The 25,920-nt window shown below is 30.7% G+C and overlaps 5 protein-coding genes across 5 annotated transcripts; 2 read left to right on the top strand and 3 right to left on the bottom strand.

Annotated features, from left to right (window-relative positions):
* The first annotated feature begins 12,762 nt into the window (after positions 1–12,762).
* LOC17900542 (F-box protein At1g30790) lies at positions 12,763–13,938 on the top strand. The gene is made up of 2 exons (XM_023788666.1): positions 12,763–13,209; positions 13,333–13,938. Exons 1-2 carry the CDS (start codon positions 12,763–12,765, stop codon positions 13,936–13,938), a joined length of 1,053 nt encoding a protein of 350 aa, XP_023644434.1.
* A 2,191-nt stretch (positions 13,939–16,129) lies between these two features.
* Positions 16,130–17,824, top strand: LOC17899515 (receptor homology region, transmembrane domain- and RING domain-containing protein 5). The gene is made up of 4 exons (XM_006304377.2): positions 16,130–16,269; positions 16,348–16,578; positions 16,740–17,138; positions 17,236–17,824. The coding sequence occupies exons 1-4, from the start codon at positions 16,149–16,151 to the stop codon at positions 17,529–17,531; spliced, it is 1,047 nt and encodes a 348-aa protein (XP_006304439.1). The 5' UTR covers positions 16,130–16,148; the 3' UTR covers positions 17,532–17,824.
* Positions 17,825–17,876: 52 nt separating this feature from the next.
* LOC17897956 (protein disulfide-isomerase 5-2) lies at positions 17,877–20,482 on the bottom strand. Its single transcript, XM_006307491.2, has 5 exons — positions 20,184–20,482; positions 19,944–20,047; positions 18,790–19,160; positions 18,389–18,696; positions 17,877–18,299 (listed from the first exon to the last, which is right to left on the bottom strand). The coding sequence occupies exons 1-5, from the start codon at positions 20,391–20,393 to the stop codon at positions 17,976–17,978; spliced, it is 1,317 nt and encodes a 438-aa protein (XP_006307553.1). The 5' UTR covers positions 20,394–20,482; the 3' UTR covers positions 17,877–17,975.
* Positions 20,483–21,638: 1,156 nt separating this feature from the next.
* LOC17897119 lies at positions 21,639–22,362 on the bottom strand. Its single transcript, XM_006304486.2, has 3 exons — positions 22,339–22,362; positions 22,165–22,240; positions 21,639–22,075 (listed from the first exon to the last, which is right to left on the bottom strand). The coding sequence occupies exons 1-3, from the start codon at positions 22,360–22,362 to the stop codon at positions 21,639–21,641; spliced, it is 537 nt and encodes a 178-aa protein (XP_006304548.2).
* Positions 22,363–23,649: 1,287 nt separating this feature from the next.
* Positions 23,650–24,491, bottom strand: LOC17900727 (protein PYRICULARIA ORYZAE RESISTANCE 21). Its single transcript, XM_023788665.1, has 3 exons — positions 24,468–24,491; positions 24,296–24,371; positions 23,650–24,092 (listed from the first exon to the last, which is right to left on the bottom strand). Exons 1-3 carry the CDS (start codon positions 24,489–24,491, stop codon positions 23,650–23,652), a joined length of 543 nt encoding a protein of 180 aa, XP_023644433.1.
* Between the last annotated feature and the right edge of the window lie 1,429 nt (positions 24,492–25,920).

The raw sequence follows: 25,920 nt of genomic DNA, 5'->3' as shown, positions 1-25,920 counted from the left end.
TATGATTGCAAATAATACAAATTAAAAGATTACTTTCCAAAAGGTACTTCAAAATTTTTAATATAGATATATTAAAACTACAACCGAAAAAATTGGTACAATATATATGATTCAACAAAATTAAAATAATAAAATTAACAAAAAGGAGTCCGTTAATGAAAATTTGGGAGAGAAGAAGGCAATCTTTGATTCGGTTTTGTAAATTTAGGAATATAGATTGATTACAATGAAGTTACGGATCGTAAACTAAGCGGCTGATTCTCTTTATTGATATGATTGTATCAATTTGTATATTCTTTGAATTAATAATTTAATAATTACAGATAGATGCCTAAACTGTTGAGATATGCTTTGTCACAGGTTTTAATTATAAGAAGATTCACTTAACATTAAGAAGCTAAAATCACTCGCTGGATATCTTATGTATTTAGTGGAATGGTTTAAAAAACTTTGGAAGGCCGCCAAAATTTTAATTAGTAGTTTCATGGGCTTTCTATTGACTTTATAATAGAGTAGATAATATACCATGCTTTAATAATAATCGAAATCATAATGGTAAAGGCCTACATGAAGGCCCAATTTCGGCAGTCATTAAACGGATTCGAGCAACTAGGTCAGTAAAGGACGCAGATCCTCTTTAGTATAGATTTCGATTTTGATCACGATTATTTATACCAATTTTACCCTCAATTGATTTCAAAATTCCTTCTCCTTTGCTTCAAATTGAAAATCAATTTCAATTTCTTAAGGACATTTGTGTACATTTTTGATTTTGTACTTCTCTTTTAATCATAAGAAGACTATGAAAATTGTTACAAAGATGATTCTCCCACGGATAATGCACTCCCATCCTATTAGATCCACCACATATAACACTTTTTCTCTACAACATTTCATTATGCATGCTCATGATGGACACCTTTAATGATCCACGACAAACAATCCTTATTTCTCTATATCCATGATGGACACTTTCAATGTGTGGAATCACGATAAATGGTTATAATTGCACAACTTCAAATATCTCATGTGAACTTGCCTCTATTACCATTATCTGATATTTGAATCCCATACATCCTAGTGATTATAAGCATTAATCAATATTTGGTCAACAATTGGGCCAGGAATTTGCAGAGTGTACTAAAGGTTAGTGGTTCAATTCAAGGTTATGTATATATGATCTTATTATATATTAAAAAGGACGTTATTGTGTGGTTTTGCACTTAGGCGGAACAAATAAGCATGATAATCTACAATTGTGAGCATAATGTTCCATTCCAAAAGGCAGCCATTCTCAAGAAGCAACAATATAGCAAGAGCATATTTTCTTCTCTAGAGAATACTATCAACCAAAGGTATTGAGATAATTTCAATTTATACGTAAGACATATCAAAAGAAGGATATATGTAACCTCAAACTTGGTAGCCACTAAATTCTTAGTAGCCATCTCTTAAAATATCAAAAAGGTAACGTACACAAAACTAACTTAAAAGTGCCACAATGGTAGGTAGAAAATATCTAAGATGTAGTACCTTAACTAGACATATCATATATTGCTAGAGCCTTAACTCAGGTTTGTGTATCTTTCCTTCTTGAAAGTTCTGTGAGATGGCTACTAGGATTCCAATAACAACCAAATTGAGGTTTACATATATCCATTTTCTGATATATACTACAGATAGAGTTTTTCTATCTTGAAATTTTCTCAAAACCTTTCGTTATTTACTCTCTAGGGAAGATACTATGCACTTGATATTTGTTGGTTTCTTGGAAATGGATATCTTTTAGCATGAAAAAATATGCTCACAATCGCAGACTATTATGGTTATATGTTTCTTCGTATGTGCAAATGTTTTTTACTTTTCTAGAAAAAATATAAATGTATATATGTATATATATATATATATATATATGTTGCTTTCTGTTTAAACGGTAATAAATGAGAAATAAGTGAGATAAATTGGCAAGTGAAAAGAACAAAATCCCAAAAATAGAAAATTTTCCTTTTTTAAGAAGCATTTTGATGTAATCATTACTACTAGCTATGAATCAATAATGAATAATCATCTAATGATTGTTTAGATAATAATAGGGCATTCATTAGCTATGAAACTATACGACGATATTAGAAGGAAGTAGTTATATTAAATTAACGACATACTATTTATGAATAATTAATGTTAAAATTTTATATTGTAAAACCTAATTTTATAATCTTAAATCGGTTGTTATTTTGAAAGAAAAAAAATTACCATAATTTTAATAGTTGTTATTTGTTGAAAGTTTTATCAACAATTTATTAACGACTTACATACGACGTATGTGGCAAAGATGTCGTATGTACGTCGAATGTAGATTTAGTTTGATCAATTTATTTCTGATGAATTAATTTTCTTACCTATATTGATGTAAACCCCATTTACAGCGAATGAGTAACGAATCATATTTTTGTTAAATATATATGTTTCTTATAGCTAAGCTAAATTCAATCGAAACTATCAAGCAAAACTGTATATAAAAACTAACCGAGATTTGTCGTTTACGCTAGCATGGAGGTCAATTGTTCAATGAATTATCCAATATGTTCTCTGTTTCATATTTCTTTACATCGATCGCTTCTACTCTTTAAACTTTCCTCATGTTGCTGTACGTTCTGGATCTGTTGATTTGCATCAATTCTTCATAAAACTAGTGACATAAAGTCTTTTTTTGTCAGCTTAATTTATATTCTACACAATATAAAAAAAATTTGATTAATAAAAAAATTAAACAAAAATGTAACATAGCAAAAACTGCTCATTGAATTTCCAATATTATCTTAAAATTGTGAATAATGATGAACAGGGCTGATAAAGTTTCTCTCCCAAATTAAAACCTCAATGATTTATCAACAAATCTTAGTGTGGACAGCAATTCAAATCAGTACAATACGATTTTTGAAAGAAAAAAATACATTTCTGTTAAAAAATTGATGATATCTATATATATCAATTTAGAAAATAATCTCAATCAACATATAAATATTCAAAGAGATGGATAGACAACAACCAAATTTTGTTAAAATCCAAAGACATTGCTCCCCTATGTATGCATGATTTGTTCTTAAAAAAACTTTAGGAATAATCCATCAACATGTGATAATTAATACCAAATCTAAAAAACTATGATAACAAAAAATTTGTTGCAAAATTTAACTCAAAAGATGGCAAAAATAGTTAAAATATATGAGCTTAGAAACTTAGGAAAATAAATTTGGGTTTTATTGATTTGTAAATCCACATAGAATTTGTGAATCCTTATATTTATGAAATCAAAATACATGGATTTTGAAATAACATGTTTTATCCTTGGATTTGAATCCTTCTATTTTACACTATCAAATCCTTTCAAATTCATTTAAAACATACTGCGGATTTTAAAATCCAAAAACAAATCACTAAACGAATAACAAAAGATTTTAACTAGTATTTAAAAATCATACAACCAATAACACATGATTTTGATAGTTATTTTAAAATCAATGATTGAATAACATAAAATTTTTGTTTGGATTTCCAAATCCATCGAAATCAATGATCCAATAACCCCTCCTTAGTTTAGTCAAGCCATCGTCCTTTGTAACCGGTTCCAAGCATACGCATTTTGTTATTGATGACTCAAAGACTTCAAAAATATATTAAAACGATAAAGCAGTTAAAATAACAATACTGATTATTCCAATTCAAGAAAACTGTAATAAAGCAAGGTATATATAATTGACTGGACGTTTTCGCGCTAGAACTCGATACAAGAATAATGTCCAATACATTGTTTGCGCAAAAAAACTGTTAGAAACTTATGAAAATGATTCTGTATTTCAAAAGAAAAGGTTCATCTTTAAGAGATTTATCGTCGATTAACATGCATGTCCTCTTTCGTCTGCTCCAAATCATATATGATATATAAATGATTAACCAAAAATAAAGTACACAATTGAATCTCTATCAAGAAGAGAAAAAAAACGAGAACCCCCCCCCCCCCCCCCTTTAAATCTATTTTTTTAATGAAAACTACATGAATTATATTTGACTAGAAATTTGTTTTGGATTTTTTTTCTCTTTTCAATTATTCTTAATTAGTAAATGTGAATATTTATTTCCATTAGAACTCTTATTTTAAGGTAATAATTTAAAAATTGGTCAAAGTTTATAAAACCCAATGCAAAAAGTAAGGACTGTTGACCATAGTCACATCCAAAGTATTTTTTAACACATACTCCCTCTGTTTCAATTTAATTGATGTTTTAGCCCAAAAAAATTTGTTTCAATTTAAGTGATGTTTTTTTAATTTTCTATGCAAAAATTAAATGTGTTTAATACTTTTTGACCAATAATATTTTACATCTTATTTTGTGATTGGTTGAATTCCTTTTAATTAATAATGTTTTTATAGAAACAAGAGCAATTATATGTTTGCTTAATTAATAATGGTTTTATAGAAACAAGAGAAATTATGTGTGTAACAGTCTTAAACATCACTTAAAATGAAACAGAGGGAGTATATATTATCATCTTCTCCAAAGTATACTCAGTATACTATACCCAAAGGTCCCAAACTAGTATCATCGTATCCATAAGTACATTTTGTATCGGTTTTCTTATAACCAAGCAATCCAATATAAGCTTAAACATTATAATGACAAATTATATTTACATCATTAATATTAATTTTTTGTGAACTAGTTATGAGTAGAATTATATATTTTTAAAAGATTTGTTAATAGCTTTAAAATTTTTAACAAAACTAAATTTGAACATAATTGAAAACTATAAATATTTATTAATCTAATTTTAATTGTCATTTTGATTTTATATTTTTTTATGTTTGTTTGTTTAACTATCGGTCATCTCAATATTTAAGAATTTCAAATTTACAATAATTTTCTATATTTTTAATTGAAAAAACATCTGAATATATGGAAATATTCCTACAAAAAAACGATAAACAAAATTTAGTAAATCTAAAAATCTAGAAACAAAAATACTTGAAACACTTAACTTTAGAAATTATAAACAAAATTTAGTAAATTTATAAAAAAAAAATACTTGCCAATATTTAAATTTAAGATACTTGTATACATAAACACTCATAACTGTAAAGTTCTCTTAGGACACACTTGACCGAAAAGATAAGTGCACGTTGGTGACAGGTTAAATCAATTAATTTAAGCCTCTCCGCAAACAATGGTCCCAAAAGAAAATAATAAAAATAAAATATAGAATTGAAAATAAGAAAAAATAACATATAAAATTCTCTTATCAAAATTCATAATAGAAAATAAATATATACTTTTCATTTGTTATATGTATATAGTATCAACACCAGACTATTAAAAAAAAATTAAAATAATTTTATATCCCTTGTATATAATTATAGGAGATTCTCAAAAATAACATGATTTCATGTTTTCGGGTCAGATATACGCCACCAGACCCTAAAAATTTCCATCCCTAACACACAAAATCTAATTCTCTCCCTCACGATTGCCGACACCGACAAGCATTCCTAAATCAGACCTACACTCAAAAGGACGATTTCACTCGCCTGGATCCTGAAACGAAGTAGACTCGCGTCGCCGATTCTTGACTCGATTTTGACTAGCCTCGCATCTGTCTTCTTGAATCAACTTTGCCTCACCGGTTATGGACTTGGCTATTGACTGGCATGGTAGAATTTATTTTGTGCTAATTTATGGTCGTTTTAATGTACATTTTGTGCTAGAGAATACTAAAATTTGTGATAAGTAATGAGAATGCTAGAGTTTGATTTGTTATAGAGATTGCTAGAGTTTTGTTTTTGTGAATGGCTGCCTGAGTTTGGTTTGTGAATTGCAAGCTTGATAATGCTAGTTTGGTTTACTAAGAATGATAGAGTTTAGGTCGGGCCTGTGGTACAAAATGTTAGAGTTTAATTTTTGTGAATGTCATTATGAGTTATTGGTTTAGTTCAGCTGAGTTTAGTTTAGAATGGTGATGCTAGTTTAGATAAAATTCAGGAAGTACTGTTGAAAATTTAGGAAGAGATCTTTATATTTAAGGATGACTTTCTTGACACGATCTGCACTTTATATCATATATCACACTCCCTAGGCTCCATTTCAACATTATAAAGGAGCCAATATCTAAAACGAAGAGAAACTAGTTTTTGAATACAATGAAGTTTCTCACATATGTTGACTGGATAAAGCATTGTTCAAAATTTAGGAAGCATTAATGAACGTTTATGAAGAGATTTGTATAGTTTATGAACACTATCATAAAACAATATACCAGGACTAACTGATTAACATTTTTTGGTAATCATCTATCTAGCATTGTATAACGTTTGAGATGAGAGAGTTCTCTCTCCCTCTAAAGCTGTCCACATCAGCATTTTTTTTTTAATATCTAACCAAACAAATAATTGAGACCCAAATACTTATCTTTCATGGCCTGTTTGGTTTGTCATGTAAGGCCCAAATTAAATATTTATCTCTCTCCAATTTTCTAAAATTAAGCATATTTCAAATGTTTATTTAATGCATATTTATATAGTCATAATTGATATAAATTTAATTAAGTATAAAACAATTAAACTAAGAAAAAAAGAATTACACTAAATAAATAAAATTGAAAATTCTTAAAAGATATATTGTTAAAATGTTATTAGTAATTATCACATTTCCAATGATTTAATGTGTTAATGAGATTTATAATGGAAGACAAATATTAAATGCATCATAGAGTAAAAAATATATATGACTATACATATAAAACTTATAAAAAAAAAGTGAAATATTAGTTCCACAAAATGATATACTACAAAGAGTTTTTATTTATTACTAACATTCCATTTAAATAAAAGTAAACGTTTACCAAACTCAAAAGTTTTTTTTTAAATAAATAAAATATAGTGGTTGCATTTTTTTTTTGAAATCAGAAAAACTTGAATATATAAAAATATTTTTGCACTTTCTCGGGTGCAAAAAAACTTCAAAAATTATAGAACATTATATTCCATCTTCTACAAAAACGTAAAATAATCAATTGGTTATATTAATCTTATGAGTTCTACAACAATATATACAAAAAGTGAATATATAAGCTCTCAAATTGAGGTAAAAATCAAAATTTTCTTATTAAAAAATAAAATCAAACTAAAATTTTAAAATATATCTTGGAGGACCGCCATATCAAAATATGGTGAAAACGAAATAAAGCATAATGTCTACGACAAAGGATAAAAAAAATCGAAAATGGTGTCGGCATCCTCCTTTGCTGGATTGAGCAAGTAAACTATCTAAAATTTAGATCGACTCTTAAATCAAACACAAAGAAATTTGTGTGCATTATATGAGCTTCGCAGGACATGTCATAAGTGCATGCTCAATTACAAAACATTTTAACAAAAATAATACTGTGCCATGGGTTAATATTTAAAATTCGAGATTCTCCCCAAATTCAAAATAGATAAAAACGAGCTAACAAACAGAGCACGCTCCAGTTTTGAGAAATTAATTTTTAGTCAAATTTAAAAATAGGACAATAAAAAAGGAAAAAATAAAATAAAAGAGTAAAAAATGGTTTATCGTGACACTTTCCTTTTAAGGTAAAGCTTTTAATCTAATTATATTAATACATGTGTCCAAACAAAACCAAAACATTAATTGGAATAAGAGTAACAACAGCGCCACACAAATGAATAACTAACCGTATAAGAATATAATATCTGAATATGGAAAAAAATCTAAATATAGCCAAACTAATCCGACACAAAATGTACATACAATCATTAATTTTAAAAATATAATACCAAATAAACAATAATTAAGGAAAAATTCATAACGAACAATCCTGCGCAACGCGCGGGTCTTCTCTCTAGTGTATAACAATTTTGATGATATTAAATTGTTCTCATTTGTAATCATCACAATCTCCTATTATCAAATATATGAATTTGAATCCTACAATGGCAAAGCTCAAGATAATATGTATGAATGAGAGGATAATTTGTTGCGTCACTTGGAACGTCCTTAATTTTTTTGAGGGAGTCATTGCATTTAGGAACTCTTTTTGGATGTTTTAATTAATGAGACAGGCAGTCTACTTATCATTTAGGAAGGACTCCTAGATATTTATGAAGGACTTGTTGATATTTAGGAAAGACACCTTGATATTTAGAAAGAACTTTTGGGATTTAGGAAGAACTTCTTGACATTTTGGAAAGATTTTTTGAAATTTGGAGAGACACAAAATCAAATCATTACTCATGAGATTTCTTATACATTTAAGGTAAAATATAAATAAATAGATTTAAAAATCCAAATTAGAAAGAAAGACATATTGTTAAGGAAATCCAAATTAGAAAGAAGGATACCAAATATTCAGGAAGGATTTCACGAACTTCAGGAAGGATTTCACGAACTTCATGAAGGATTCCACAAACTTCAGGAAGGTCTTCACAAAACGTCTGAACTTGACAATCATTCTGCATATACACAGGTAAAGAACCCCATGCCATCTTCTTCATCCTTACAGAAAGTCCACAACTAAGTTTGATAGCATTGACTAATCAATCCACTTTGAAATCTTCAGTCACCATCTTTGCTAAAACCTTATACGTAGTATTATCATCAACTTCATAAAGAGATCCTCCATTGTACCAATCGATTGCAAAATCTCAGGATCCATATCATTATATTTTCACTCCCCACAAGGTAAGTATAATTCAATTATATTAACGAGATTCAAACAACCAAAGCTTAAGATACATTACACACTAATCGAATGTGACATCACCTTACAAATTTGGATCTGCAACGTTTATTCCACCAAGCTTGTTCATTCTCCATCAACGTAGCATCTATTTCTAACTGAACATAGTCGATTCACTACACCCAATACTAATCAAAGAAAAGTCGATTAAGCATAATCAATTCAAAAATCTAAACTCAAATCAAAGCAAAACCTATTAAAAAGAACAATTCACTATTCGATTAGTTCTCAAATCCTCAGCAAAACAAACAACGATTCCAATCCACAACAACACAAAATCACGAGCTTGATGAATATTCTCAAATCCAGAATTCACCTAATCAAATCTAGAGCAACACCTAATCAAATCCACAACAACAAACTAATCAAATCCAAAGAAGCAACACCTAATCAAATCTAGAATCGAAGCTGAAATGATGATAACACCTAATCAAAGCTTAAATCTACAATAACAGTGAAGACAACGACAAACGCAATGAACACGGTGAAGAAACGAAACTAACGACGACGATGGAAGCTTGACGAGAATGGTGACACGACCTCGCCAGCAGATACAAATTGGAAGCTCACCGGCGGTTCAACGACGAGCTCATCACCGAAGACAGTGACAAGGGCTCGTGACTGGAGATTGTGTGATTCAATCACTCTCAAATCGTATGGTTGTTTGGTTTGTACACAAGGGTGTTTTAGTCTTTTAATCAAAAAAACTAATGATATTAATATCAAATTAAAGAGTGTATGATATTTGTGGAAGAAGAAGTTAAATGATGCTAGTCCAGGGAATTTCTCTATAATTATTTACTTTTTGTTTCTTATTAATTTTTTTTATAATAACAAATATTGCTTAAAATGTAAATTAAAAAATAGAATAAGTTTGCATGCTATCTATAGTTATATAATTGATTATTGATTCTAATAAAAATTTCTGACAATCAAAACAAACATAGCGGCTAGCACAGGTTAATACCCTATTGCACACTAATTAAAATATCATTTAATTTTTATTTACTTTAATTTTAAACAAAGACATCATTTAATATCTATCTAAACACATTTCAACCGACGAAAAACAATGTATATAAAAAATAATAATAATAAAGTAATTAATTTTGTATAGATTTGTAAGAAAAAAAATCATATATATAAAAGTAAGGTTTCACTCTCTCCTTATTGGTGGAAAAATATTTAAGGCTTTAATTTTTTTTTAAAATAAATAAATAAATGTTTATGACAATCATTCAATACAAATTTTAATTACACTATAACTTATAATCAAATGGCAAAGAAAATGAAAGGACTTAATCATATATCATTCAACAAAATAAATAAATAAATAAATGTTTATGACAATCATTCAATACAAAATTTAAGCACACTATAAGTTATAATCAAATGGCAAAGAAAATGAAAGGACTTAATCATATATCATTCAACAAAATAAATAAATAAATAAATGTTTATGACAATCATTCAATACAAAATTTAATTACACTATAAGTTATAATCAAATGGCAAAGAAAATGAAAGAATTTAATCATATATCATACAACAAATTTTATAAGGCTTATTGGTGGAAAATTATTTAAAATCATATATATAAAAGTAAGGTTTCACTCTCTTTATTTTTCCATTTTGTATTTATTTTTAAAGTATAATATTTATTTTTAATTAAACCAAAAAAACATATTTAATCATATACATTACGTTTCACACTTTAATACTAAAATGAAACTGAAAATTATATAAATTTTCAAAGACTATTGGTTTTCTTTATTGAATTCTAATTAAACACACTATAAATTATAATTATAACTCCTCTAATTTTTAATTATTTTAAAAATGTAACTTACATCCCTTCTTATCATATAAATAGCCATTCTCACATCCTTCTCTACCATATCTCATATCTTCATTATTCTCTTTGTTTTTTTTAAAGTTCTTGCATGGGGTGAAAACTCATTTAAAATATCATTTTAAGAGTTTGATTAATTATTTAGTTTAAGTTTTTTTTCCAATTTTATTTATTTTTTGTTTTTATGTATTTCTTTATTTCTTCATTGTTTTTTATATTTTTAAATGTAATACATATGTATAATAATATTTTATGGTTATAAGAAAATCAAGCTAAAGAAACCAACTTCATTATTTTACATTGGATGTTGTTTCTTTCTCACATATTCATGTATATTTATTTTAATTTCAAAAGTATGTAATTTTTTAACAAAATAAACTTTTTGTTATATAATTATCAAACCAATTTGTAAGACATTCTTTTAAGAATAATGATCCTTATATTTATATTTAGTTTGTGATTCAACATATAAACAACATTATAATTTTTGTTAACTTTGAATTTTATACTTGATTTCCTATATAAAAAACAATTTGATATTCAATTTTCTATCTATTATATATACTACAACGATGAAAAATATAATTAAACCTAGAGTTATAGCTTAAATTAAGAGGAATATAAAATCAAATTAAAAAATAAAATTATTCTTTGGGAGTTTTTTAAGGTTTCTCCTTATTGGTCCATTTAGCATTTATTTTTTAATTATAATATTTACTTTTAATTAAACTAAATATCTAACACATTTAGTCATATACTTTAATTCATACTTGAAATCCATGCTTTACTATTAAATTGTAACATAAACTATATAACCTTTCAATTGACTATTTGTTTCCTCCATTTCATTTCAATTAACACACTATAAAATATAATTATAACTCCTATAATTTAATTATTTTAGAATTATAACTTACATCATATTTATCCTATAAATACTCATTTTTACATCCTCCTCCACCATATATGATATTCTCAATATTTTCTTTGTTTAATTTTTAATGTTCTTGCATGGGTTGAAAGCTCAATTAAGATATCATTGTAAGAGCTTGATTATATATTTGGTTAAAACTTTTTTTTCAATTATATTTCTTCTTTATTTTATGTACTTCTTCATTTTTTCATTGTTTTTTATACTATTAAATATATAATACATATGTATAATAATATTTTATGGATATAAGGAAATTACTTTATCGAATGGGATTCAAAAATTTTGATCTCTGACCATCGTACCATAAGAAAATCAAGCTAAATAAACCATCTTCATTGCTTTACTTTATATGTTTTTTTCTTTCTCACAAATTCATGTATATTTATTTTATTTTCAAAGTATGTAATTATTTTAACAAAATAATTTTTGGTTATATTCAAACCAATTTGTAAGACATTGAAATAAATAAAATTTTATACACAAATAAAGGTAATTTGTGTGTATATTTATAAGTTTACACACATATATGGATAAATTTTAACATTTTTTGTGGTTGTTTTGATAAAGTTTGAAAAGAGGGTAAATTTAAAAAGTGGTATTTTTAAAAGTGTATTTTTTAAATTCTCCCAATATCATTCCTATTTTTATCATTAACAATATTATTGTTTTATCAAAAAATACTTAAAAGCACTAAAGAAAATTACTATCAAAATTGAACAATTAATCAATGAATAAATTCAAAAGATATGGATGTATGCTTCTATTGTATGATTTAAATAAATAAAATGTAAAAATGTCATAAACATTAAAATTTATTTTATCTATTTTTATAAGTAATAAATAAATTAAACTAATTAAATAAATATACGACAACCCGCGCATATGCGCGGGATATTACCTAGTAAGACTAAAAGATAATCTTTTAAGGAACAAAGGGTATCAATTTCATATATATAATGGGAAATTGTTGCCAAAAAAAAAGAAGTATACATAATGGAAAATTAATGTAATGGTTTAATTATTTTGACAATAAATATATAAATAATAAATGTATCATAATAAATTGAACTTCCCATATAAGAAACTGAGTTTTTACAATTAATTATAAATTTTCTTTTTCTGTTTGGTATCTTTGGTTATGTATAGGGTTGTGGAGCATCATAACGATTCCCCACCAGAGACCATGGAACAAGTTTCACAATCGTCTCCCTCACGTAACCTAGATGGCGTCAGAATCTCCACAAACTTTATCCCTTTTGATCTCACCTTAGCGATACTCTCTAGACTTCCCGCAAAAGCTCTCATCCGATTCCAAGCTGTGTCGAAGCTATGGTTCTCAACCATCCGCAGTAAAGATTTCGTAAACTCGTTTCTGATTAGGTCAAAGACTCAACCTCGTTTCCTTTTAACCTTCAAACACTTCGACTCTCGCAAACGTTTCATCTTCTCAGCTCCTGAACACAAGAGAACCGACAAATCATCCACAGTTGTCGCCAGACACGACATGACGATCTCTGGTCTTGTCTACTACATCAAATCTCGTCCCGTGAACGGTTTCTTGTGCTGCACGTATGGCTCTTCTATCGCGGTTTGTAATCCAACCACTGGACAGATTGTGAAATTGCCTGATGTTGAATCCAAGGGAAGACAAGTTTATGCACGTCTAGGGTACGATCCTGTAGGAGATGAATACAAAGTGTTGTGTGTAATGATGCATGACAACGCTAAACGTAGGAAAAAAAGTTTCCAACAGGAGCATTACGTTTTCACATTGCAGTCTCAACAAAAAGAGTGGAGAAAGATTGAGATTACACAAGGTGTTCGATATTTCGAGGTCTCTGGAGGGTTATGCATTGATGGTGTGGTATACTATGGAGATGAACGCTCAGAAACAATAGTTAGATTCGATGTTAGGTCTGAGAAGTTAGACCTAATCCAAGTACCTGAAGATACTGATATAGTAGACGAGTCATCTCTTGTAAACTACAATGGGAAACTAGGCAGTGTTGAGTTGGATGATGATGATATGATGGTGTTGTGGGTTTTAGAAGATGTTAAGAAACAAGAATTGTCTTTGGGAATGGAGTGTGATTTACCTAGTGAGTGGAATGGTTTAGTTAAGGGTTATGTTAGTCTTAAGGGTGAGACTCATAGTGATGAGGTTATCATGGTTAGTTCAAGGTTGATATCATCTGAGCCGTTTAGTGTTTTGTATTATGATTTTTATAGAGAGAGCATACGAAGAGTGGTGGTCGAAGGACTCGTGGATGATGAGTTTAGACGTGTGCATGGGATTGGTAAGCGAACTCGTGAGGTTTTGTGTTTTCCTGGTTATGTTGAGAATATTATGTACTTGTGACTATGACTATGAATGACTATATCGTTCCATACAATTCATCTATGAGTTTATCATTAGTAGTGACTAACATAAAGAGTTGGGACTTTATCATTACGATCGATTCACAAAAATGGCAATGGTAGAGAAAGTTATTTAGGAACTCATATGATTAGACATAATCAACGATCTTACTAGAGGATAACATGTCTTAAGAAAAGAACTTGTGGAAAAGTTTAGTATAAACACATCAGCCAAGTGTTATGTGTCAGTTAGAGAATGTAATAGTTATTTTCACTAAGATATATCATCATAGATTCATAATAAGTAACACATCTGGAACTGAACCAACCATAGGGCACCAAGTTTATGCCTACCACCCAAAATCAAGAGCTGCTACATAGTCTTGATCATCATGGTGCAATTTAAATCGAAAAATTAATACAGTTTGTTTACAATTTTTGCAACATCTATATCCGAATTAATCTTCAATATTTGACGAGTAAAAGAAAAGAAAGAACAAAGGATGTTAGCCCTCTTGGTTTCCGGCAAATGTTGCCGCAGGTTGTTGTTCGTTTTGTTGCCGCTGCTGCTACCTCAATATTTATGTTCGTTTCGTTGACGTAATTGCTGTTACCGCTGATTTTATGTTCGTTTTACAGACGCTGCGGCAATTTGCCATTCAATTTTTGCAAATTTGTATAATTTTATTTTTAATCAAATAATTATAACTTAAATGTATTTTGAATCAAAAAAAATGTGATTTAAATATATTTACATTCATAAGAAGCATTTATTTAGCTAGTAATAATTAAAATATATTTTGATCAACATAATGTAACTTAAATATATTTGCATCCATTAAAAAAAATATTCACCTAGTAATGGTTTAAATTTAATTTAAATTAAAAATAATAATAATAAACCAAAATAAAAGAGATAGACGAAGTCATTAACTAAAAATAATAACCCAAATCATAAACATAAAAGATAGAAGAAGTCACTAACTTAAATAATAAACGAAGTCATAAACAAAAATAGTAAAAATCTCTAATAAGGTAAATGTCCTTTACCATATTCGTTAGTAATGTCGGTACACAAATTTTCCATCGCTCGATCACCGGTCGGCTCATATGCAATATGTCCTTCTTCTTCTTCTTCCTCTTCCTCTTCTCCGTCTTCTTCCTCTCCTTCTCCTTCTCCATCTACTTCTCCATCAAAGAAAAACCCATCAAAACAACACAAATCAACTAATCTCAATCTATGTTGAAACAGAGATTGAGAAAATTATAGAAGAGGATCCATAATAGCTTACCAAAATAACAAAGATGAGAGCAGAGGAGCAGAGAAATCGAATCTGGAGCTCTTCTTCTATTCTTCGACGTTCGTTCTTCTTCTTCTCTTAGAATTATGTCCAAATTAGGTTAGGTTGATTTGTAAAACATTGAACAAAGCAACGGTGTTTTTGTCAATTCCCAAATTGAACGCAACATGTTGATCACCACCGCTGAATAAAACTGGCATTTCAAAATTTTCGTCGCAGAACGCTGCTTTATGACGCAGCTCCTGGCGGTGACCAAACGAACATCGTTACCCGCGTCCGCCGCAGCCGCAACTAGCTGCGGCAGTGAAACGAACAGCCTCGTTGTTTAATGTATCTATAAGCATGCCCTTTCTTAGTTTCTTGGTGCTAGCTTCATGAACAAAAAGTTATGGCCTCATTCTCATAAAGAGTTTAGTTAGCTAAGAGTTTTTGTGACCAGATTTAAATATAATTAATGCCATGTGAGGAAATAGTGACCATTGTTCATCTTTTTGGGTGTGGAAACAAACCTATATGGGTTAACCTAGTATGTAGAAATAATAATCACGAATGCTCACAAGTTACATTACAATACTCATAGTTACAAAGATAATAGTAATATTTCTTATATAACATGTAAATTTCATGTGGCACATTTTGGGAACGTGTTGCAACACTATACGGGTCAAGTTGAGTAAAATATAAAAGTAAAACTTCAAAAATTCAAAACAATTCTTTGACTATGTAATATCTGATTAAAAAACACATCACTCGTGAAAAGCATGGTATTATTATACTAATTAAATGAAGAAAAATTCTCCTATGGATGTGCATCATCTCTTACCTTGTTGTATCGTTTCCACAATATCTCTAGACTAAATCTTACACATAGTGGTAACTTTGCATATTGTTTAGTTTGGTAAGTCCAAAGATGAACCGTAGTTGTATCACAATCCTATCTCTGTTGGTAATTTCTCAACTAGCTTCATCAAAAGTTTTGTTGATAGGGAGAAACACAATTCTCTCATTCGATGATGTCGAAGCAACGTTCAGTAAGTTTCCTAAGTTCAAAATCTTTTATAACTTCTATTTGTATACCTCTATTGAAATGTTTTGAAATGTTTTTTCAGCTCCTATTGTTGGAAGTTCGGGTGAATGCGGATTCTTGTACGCCGCAGAGCCTATTGACGCGTGCTCGGATTTGAAGAACACGGCCGAGAAAGGATCTAACTATAGGCGTTCTTATGTATTGATCGAACGCGGTGGCTGTAGTTTTGAGGTAAAAGTTAGGAAGGCCCAAGAAGCTGGTTACAAAGCTGCTATTGTCTATAATGATGCATATGATGAGGTCTTAGTACATAGTAAGCACATTTTATATATTCACTATGTTCATTTTTTAAAATTTAATTTATTCGGAAAAAAACTTTTGTACAACTAGTGCAGTGTTTTCTTGAATGGATTACTTTAAATCGAGAATCAAACTAAATAAACATCTTTAGTTTGATGTTTGGTTTTTATATAGTGGTAGGAAACTCGTCTGGTGTTGATATACATGGTGTACTTGTTACAAGAGCGTCAGGAGAAGTGCTTAAAGGGTATGCAGGTCGAACCGAGATGGAGCTTTGGCTCATCCCGGGATTAGGGACTTCATCGTGGTCAATCTTGGCTATTACTTTTGTATCTTTGTTCATCGTGACTGTTGTTCTCGCCACTTATTTCTACGTCCGTAGGCGTCGAAGTGTGATTATTTTATCTCGTGGTGGCCGAGGATTTTCTTGCGTACCTTGTAATTTGGTACAACGGATACCGACTGAAGTGTTTTCGGGTGTTTTTGAAGTTGGTTCGACTTCAATTACTTGTGCTATATGCATTGATGATTATTGTATCGGCGACAAGCTCAGGATCTTACCTTGCCAACACAGTAAGTCTATTTTGTTCTCTTCAAAAGAGGGTTGAATGATCTGCTTCTGCACATAATTAAATGGTTTGTTGTCTTCTTTTCTTGTTTTTTGACTTAGAATTCCATGCTGTTTGTATCGATTCTTGGCTCGGTCGTTGGAGATATTTTTGTCCGGTTTGTAAACATGATGTAAGAGCAGCAAAGAGTGATCCACCCGCATCAGAACAGACACCTCTGCTTTCGACTAGCCTAAACACTTCATTGCAATCGTTACCTATAACCATCAGTCAAGACCCTCTCTCCCGTTCACCACAGCCACACACAGTTCCTATGTGCCACGCGCAAGATCTCATGAACGCCTTTTACAAAAGATTTACAAACAGAACAAGCCCAGTCAATGCACCACCAAGCTAGGTTTGGACATCAAGTATGCTTAAGCATTTGCCTCAGAGATAGACAGGTCTTTCTCCTTTTTTTCCTTTGCTAACTCTCTTCCAGGCTGCTTAACTAAACCATAGAAGCCAAGATACTCCACAAGGCTTAATAGTCTCCCACCAAGGTTTCCTCAAAGTTGCAATGTGACACCACATTTCAACCAGGTGATATATACAGTGAAACCTGTTTTGTCTTATCATTTTCCTGAGTTTTAGTGAAGAATATTGAACATGAGATGAGTGAATTTGGAAAGTAAGCATCTTTGTAAATCAGCTAACCACTGAGTGAACTTTTTCTACCTGTGTGTAGTTATGTAGATACTGCTTGATTGGTATAATGCATATGGGAATTAGAGAGCCAAAATGATTCATGAACTAAAAAGAAATAAGTGTGAAACATAACTCAGAAAGCAAAACAAAAAGACTAGTCCTCTTTTTTGTCACTAGCCATATGCTCACTGGTTTCACCTTCAGGGACACTAGTGGTCTGATCAACTCTTTCTGCTGTGGTGGTCCTGACCCTATCAGGCTCGTCCACTTGACCAAGGCTCCGTAGCATCATAATGATGGCAACAAAGAACACAATGACGTACACTGACCTAATACCGATCATTGAGTTGATAAATCCCATCAACGAAGGTCCTTTGATTTTCTTCCTCTCTGTTCTTCCTTCTCTATATCCCTCAAGAAACCGAGACACTTGAGTTAAATGATCTTCCTCTTGGCTAATGGTCTCTATGCCGGTCACCTGCATATCATATGTTACTACAGAGCGTTTGATGCGAGTAAAACAGTCCAACCAACTTGTCATTCTACTGCTAAAACCAAATTTGTTACCTGATCATACTCCTCATCCCCGTCCCATACAACAATCTTAGGCAGATTTGTCTTCTTGTCTGCATGAAACGAGTCTGCAAACTCTTCAAACTGCTCCACACCGACATATCCAAAAACAAGGTCACGGTTCGCATGTGCAGCTGCTCTCAGTGCTTTGGTCAGTTTCCCTAAGCTTTCATGAGTTTCATCTTCCACAATTGTCAAGACAATCTTTCTCTCATCGTCCTTGAGCATCTTCAAAGTGTCCTGGTTAATTGGTAGAATCAAAGGAAGGAAACTTTGTTTCACAAACTCCTCCAAGAATCCATCTGCAAACCAAAATTATACAGTGAAGCCTGTCAAGTTTACTAGGAAACATGAGGTCACTGAACACATAAGTATATGATATAATAAAGACTAACCTTCAAAAGGACCATAGAAGACGCTATGTTCATTATACGTTGGATGTTTGGCAACTAACGCAGGAGCCTTATCGAAATCATAAGAAACCATTACATCTTCTGAAGCATCTTTTGCAACAGCAAACCATGCCTTCTTCTTATACTTACCACCTAATCCTGATATCAACGATTCATTCAAACCAAAACCGATAAATACAGGGAAGAAAGTCCCAGCATCTTCAACAAATTCCTTGACAGCTGAGTCTGACTCAAGAACTGCAACATCTGGAGCAACAAACTTTTTCAAGTACCGGACGAGCAAATCTGCTTTCCTTGGTCCATAGTACTCCATTGGAACTCCATGGTTATAGAGCATGAGAGTCGGGAATGCACTGCACAAAAAGAAAGGCAGATCAGCCAAGTAAGCGCTAAAGAACACTTAAAACATCAAAATTGAAACTTTTCGACTCCTGATCAAAGCAATAGATCAGTAACCAATAACTCTAAAAAATCAAAACTTTGTAGACTCCTAATTAAAGCAATACATCAGCAAAACTAAACTGAAAAATTGAAACTTTTTAACCTCCCGAACCAAAGCAATTTGCTAAAGAGATTGTAGAACTCTAAGACAGACTCAAATCTCAAAAAACAAGACTCATATGAAGTATAATACACATGCTCATCTCAAGCTTCTGTGCGAGACGAGAATAGATCAGTAACAAGAACTCTAAAAACTGAAACTTCGTATACTCTTGACTAAAGCAATAAATCAGTAACAAGAACTCTAAAAATTGAAACTTTGTATACTCCTGACTAAAGCAATAGATCAGTAACAAGAACTCTAAAAACTGAAACTTTCCAGACTCCTAACTAAAGCAAAAATAAACTGAAAAATCGAAACTTTGTAGAGACTCCTGACTAAAGCAATAGATCAATAACAAGAACTCTAAAAATTGAAACTTTGTAGACTCCTGACTGAAGCAGTAGATCAGTAACAAGAACTCTAAAAATCGAAACTTTGTACTCTCCTACCTAAAGCAGTACATCAGCGAAAACAAACCGAAAAATCGAAACTTTTCAGACTCCCAGATCAAGCAATTAACTAAAGAGATTGCAGAACTCTAGGACAGACTCAAAACTCAAAAAAGAAGACTCATATGAAGTAATACACATACTCAATCTCATGCTTCCGTGCGAGACGAGAATACTTATCAGCATTCAACTTAGCAATGACGATAGGCTTCTTCAACTTCGCAAGAATTGGAGCAGCTGCATCTAACTACAAAACAGATAAACAATAAAACAGAACATAAGTTACCAAAACTAAAAGCATCAATACAGAACAGAACCAACTACAAAATCGATCTTACAAAACTAAAATTTCAGATAACAAACATACAAAAACCAGATCGTACCTCAGGGTTAAGACGTTTGCAGTGACCACACCAAGGAGCATAGAAATCAACAAAGATACAATCGAAAGATGAAATCGCCGAGTCAAAATTTGAATCGGTGAGTTCTAGTACTGTTCCGTCGATGGTGAATTCATCATCCGAAGAAGCAGAGAGTGAGATTGATAGAGTTAGGAACGAGATCCAACAAAGCAACAACTTTAACGAACGCATCTCGATCTCGATTTCGATTTCAGACCAAACTTAAAAAAGCTTCTGATGATGATGATACTACAACAACAGAACTAAACTAGTTTCTGAGGAGAAGTCTTATGTTTTGTTTTAGAAGAATCTGATTAAATTCCAGTTTCGATTTATTTTCTTTGGAATTATAAAAAAGATTTAATAAAACATAAACCTTTTGTTAATTGTTACTATCCAACAACTTAGGTTTTTTCACTTGAAAAAATTGTTAATAAAAAATCTAATATAATCTAATAATAAACAATTTAAAAAAAAATTCTCGTTAATATCACAAAGTGAAAATTTTCCCACAAATAATATTATTCGTTTAATTTTTAAAAGTATTGTTAAATTATTTTTTTTCCAAAAATATACGAAACTAAACTAAATTTTAACATTACCCAAACCCAAAAAAATAAATCTACTTATTTGAAATAAATTTTAAAGAAGTTTTTATAAGTTTGTTGTACTGTTGAAAAATTAGACATTTTGATGATATTTTTGGAAAACAAAATTATTGTGGTATTTTTTGGAAAAAGAACTAAGATTTTGGTATTTTTTTTTTGTCTTTTTAGTAGTATTTTCAACTAGGATCAAAGCAATGTTCTCGATTTAGTTAGATTCAGAAAATCTAAATAATTAAACCTCAAAAGATCAAGGTTTTTTACTTTTTAGATTAACAAGGTTGGAAATGGAATGCCTACTAAAAATCCACATATAAATCATATGTTATAATAATACTGAAAAATTTAAATACATCATTGACATGAAAACTGGATTAGGCGGTTTCACTTCAGCGTTAAACAAATATCTAGTAGTCGTCTTATCATGATTATGCTAGTGACTAAGGTCTTGAATGGAAAGCAATGAAAAGCAGATAAAAAGCAGTTTTCTGCCAAGCAGATCTACTGTCCTGTATATTTACCATTCAACATAAAATATATAAAGTGCAGTTCAGAAAAAGAAATATTATTAAAAAATAATTGTCCTTCTAACATATCAAAATTTAAAAGAAAAATTGTACTGCACTATGAACAGTAAAAACGCTGGAGATTTGGAGTGTTTGATCTGATAGTTTGCTTGATCTGCTTTTGTTCTGCTTGATATTTTTGAACCGCTTAATATGCTCTGCCCGAAATGCTCTCTCCATTCGAAGCCTAACTTTAAAAACCATATTTTATACAAAACGGCGTTAAGGGCTTAACGAATCAAAAGAAACAACAACATTGTAAGTTTTCACATGACTATGCATCCTACCAATTTTAAATCTCCCATGACAAAGTTCTTTGGCGGTGGTGGCGTAGGCGGAAAACTCTTAGGCACCGGTTCATTCTGGTGGAACTCGTACGGTGGCGGTGCTGGTGGTTGCAGATGGAACTGACGTGTATATGGTGGTGGAAGAGCAAAAGTAGCATTATTGTATGGTTGATGCATCCAATAATCAGGTGGAGGATAATTTGAGTAACCATTAGGAACATTTATATATCCTGACGCATAACATTGTTCCATCGAATGATCTTTTCGATTTTTCGGTTGCTTATTCCGTCCATCATTGCTCCATACTATGACAACATTGTTGCCTGCTTTTGTAATCTTTTCAAGTATTACTTGTGGATCAACTTTTCCAGTTACATATACCGTTTTGCTTCGCTTGTCAATCATAAAACTCACATCTGTTAAAAACAAAACAAAGAAAATTTTACATTTTATAAGAGAAATAAACGTTAATTAAACAAGAAAAGTGAAAGATTATGAAATTAACCATTAATGGTTTTGAGTAATTTTTCCAATGATTTTTTCCATCCACGAAGAGGTGATTCTATCTTCAAGAGACATGTCTGCGTTTAAACACTTAAGATCTTACACACACTTTCAAATAAGTTCATAATGTATATATATACACTAATCTTACTATTTATATGAGTGTAACACATACCATGTGATTAGAAGATGACTCCATCGATCTAGATACATAATGTATTGCTACTTATTATTGTTCTTGAGATTGATGTCAGCTCGCGATTCGATTCTGATTACACAAGTTAAAAACAATTCAAGGTTAAAAGAGTTTCAAGCTCACTTCCGAAGAGAGAAAAAAAACTGAAGAAGGAAGAACTAAGCACCAACCTAAACCGTACCATCATAAAATTATGATTATAAGTTATGCAAATCTATAAACAAAGTCTCGAAAACTCACCAAAACGTCTCAAGATGACAATAGAATTGGCTTCTAAATAGTTGGGGCTTTAAAATGCATATATATAAGTGTTATTAGGGTAGAAAGATGAAGATTCTAATTGCCAAAAACGATTCCTCCGTTTTTGGAAATGATGAACACGAGTAAAACCCCATTTTTCTTGAGTTTTTATTATAGTCCCTGGATGTTTATATATTTTCAGATTACGCTTACAAAGTTTTAAATTAGTTAAAAGTCCCTGAAATAAGACAGCTTTCAAAATTTTCAAATTGTTCAATTTAATCCAAAATTCACTTTTAAATTTCTCTGCAATCTAAAAAAAAGGATTTCACTAGAAGATTTATTTACTAAAAAACTAAAAGTCAACACTCCCTATTCATTATATAGAGGCATCAATTTGTTGAACAAAACATCAAATTTTTTTTTCAAACTTTTACATGTTGTTCTTAAAATGATCTTTTATACTAATTTAGTTCATATTGTTTTCGATTTCATATACATTTAATTTTGTACTGTTTATAATATAAATATTATTCATTTTGCTTCCATGATTTTCTAAGAGTACACTGTTAGTTTACAAAACGCACAATCATATAGTATAGTTGGTTAAGATTGATATTTTAAAAATTCAATATTATACGTGTTGGTCCGTCAAAACACATATTGTAAGTGTGTAATTTTTATGAACTTTTACAATATTTTCGCGTATATTCATATTTCTACTGAAAACAATGATCAAATTAAACTAAATGTCGATAAATATTTCTCCATGTAAAGTTAAACCATTTCAAAAAAAAAAAAAAAAAAAAAACTTAACTTGAATGTACACAAACCGCTTATTAATTGAAGTTAAAGTTGGTCGCCGACCAAAACAAAGTTTGATCATATGTTTTACATATATTTGGAGCTTGCTTATTAATTTATTGAACTTGTTGTAGTGTTTCGAACAAAATATATAGTTAGAGATTAACGAACAAAGATTAAATTAGAAAATGTAACACATTGTGTAACTAAGCCTCTACTACTACTCATAAATATTCATAAGTTTTTTCACATGACTATGCATCCGAAAGGTTGTAAATCTCCCATGGTAAAGTTCTTTGGCGGTGGTGGCGTAGGCGGAAAACTCTTAGGCACCGGTTCACTCTGGTGAAACTCGTACGGTGGCGGTGCTGGTGGTTGCGGATGGAACTGCTGCACATATGGTGGTGGAGGAGCAAAATTGTGAATGTATGGTTGAGGTTGATTCATCCAATAACCAGGCGGAGGATAATTTGAGTAACCAAGAGAAGGATTCATGTATCCGCGGGGCGCATAACATTGTTCCATATAACGGTCTTTTCGATTTTCCGGCTGCTTGTCCGGTTCGCATTTGCTCCATACTATAACAGCATTATTGCCTGCTTTTGTAATCTTTTCAACTACTATTTGTGGGTTGAATTTCCCGGATATATATACCGTTTTGCTTCGCTTGTCGATCATGAAACTCACATCTATAAATCAAAACAAAAAGAGTAGAATTATGAAGATATATTATTGCATTTTACATTAAACACTTTGTGGAAGTATGTAATATATAAAAGTGTCCAATATTAACAAACTGGTTACAATAACGATTGGTTCAATATAGCAACAAAGTGAATGATAGAATTAAAGATAATTAGATGAGAAAAGTGATAAAAGAAGATTATGAAACCCTTAATGGTCTTGAGTAAATTTTCCAAAGATTTTTTCCATCCAGGCATAGGAGATTCTATCTTCAAGAGACATGTCTGCGTTTAAACACATAATTAAGATTCATACAAACTTATAAATCATACAATATATGCACTAATTAACTTTATAATCTATAATGAGTGAAGGCATACCATGTGATTGGAAGATGATTCCATCGATCTAGATCAAAATCGTTTTGTTATTGTTCTTGTTTCTTGAGGAACCTTAAGAAAAAAAATTGTTCTTGTTCTATCGATCTAGATCACAAAGATTGGGGAAGAAATGTTTAGAAAATTTTCTATATCAAATTAATATATAAAGAACTATGAAATTTTATTTTCCTTTGTAAAGATTTCTGAGATTCTTTTGGTTTCCTTATATATAGAATATCTTATCATACATACTATATATCTTATATATGGCATATCGAATACACGATATCGACCATATTGTGTTTATACTATATTCCATATCTATATCAAAGTTTAAAGGAAACACATATGTAAAGATATAACTTGATTCCGAAACAGAAAATTACTTAGACAAGTGAAGCTTCGAGTCCACGTTATGTTTTCAAGTGTTGTAATAAGTTTTGTGTTTGATTATAAAATAGAAACGAGTGTGACTTTTTTTTGGAACACAAAAAATGTGATGTCCGATCCTTTAATCTCATCTTCACTCACTTGGTGTTCTCCTCATCCTTCATTACTAGCATTTCCTTGGCACAAAGCTTTGTGGTTTAGTCAAGGGATTCTAAAACATGTCTTCTTGCTTTGAGTTCATTTAGTTGTTTAGTGTTGATTTTCTCTAGAGATTTGGTCAGCCTCCTTCACTCACTCATCTCTCAATATCCACACATGACTTTTGTATATAGTCATTTGGGTTGAACGAGTATCACACAACAAAAAGCATTTGCAAGCTAGTTACTTCTCCAAACTATTGTTAATGAGCTGTGGAAAGAGCGGAGATTTCGCATTCACCAACAGGGATGGCTCGGAGGCTGGAAGCTAAAGCCCAACAAGCAAAAGTTTTAGGCATCACAAATTTATTATCTTATTAAGGCATCAAAATTTGGGAAACTCTATACGGTGCAGCTGTATATGTAATATGTTTTTACTTACATATATGTTTTTACTTTAGACAGCCCAAAACTTTGAACCAGCCATGGTCACCAAGGTTCACCTAGAGCAGCCATGATTCTAACTTGGCAGATCCGTCAAACAACTATATTCTCGACCACATAATTGAAAGAATCATATTTATATACTTGATTTTACTTCATTTATGTTACAACTCCACCACCTTGAAGCTTGATTATTACACTCTTCATTCAGTTATATTAGTTCTTATGTTTAGATATACATAAGAATGCTCTAGATCAATTTAGTATAACTTGCCTACATACACAAAAAAAGAGAGTTAACTTAACCCTAGAGTTGTATAAAATCCACATAAACCCTACTCAAAGGTGTTCTTGAATTTCTTGCTTCTTCCAACCCCAAAAAAAAAATAAAATAGTGATAATAGTTCTTATTGTTCTAGACTTTGGCCCTAGCCTCATAGGCCCATTTGAGTTGAAAGACATAGATGCTATTTCCATTATTC

This window comes from Capsella rubella, unplaced genomic scaffold (assembly GCF_000375325.1).
Source record: "Capsella rubella cultivar Monte Gargano unplaced genomic scaffold, Caprub1_0 scaffold_1, whole genome shotgun sequence".
Classification (NCBI taxonomy): Eukaryota; Viridiplantae; Streptophyta; class Magnoliopsida; order Brassicales; family Brassicaceae; genus Capsella; species Capsella rubella.
The sequence above is the reverse complement of the archived record's forward strand: the minus strand, read 5'-3'. Positions and strand labels throughout refer to the sequence as shown.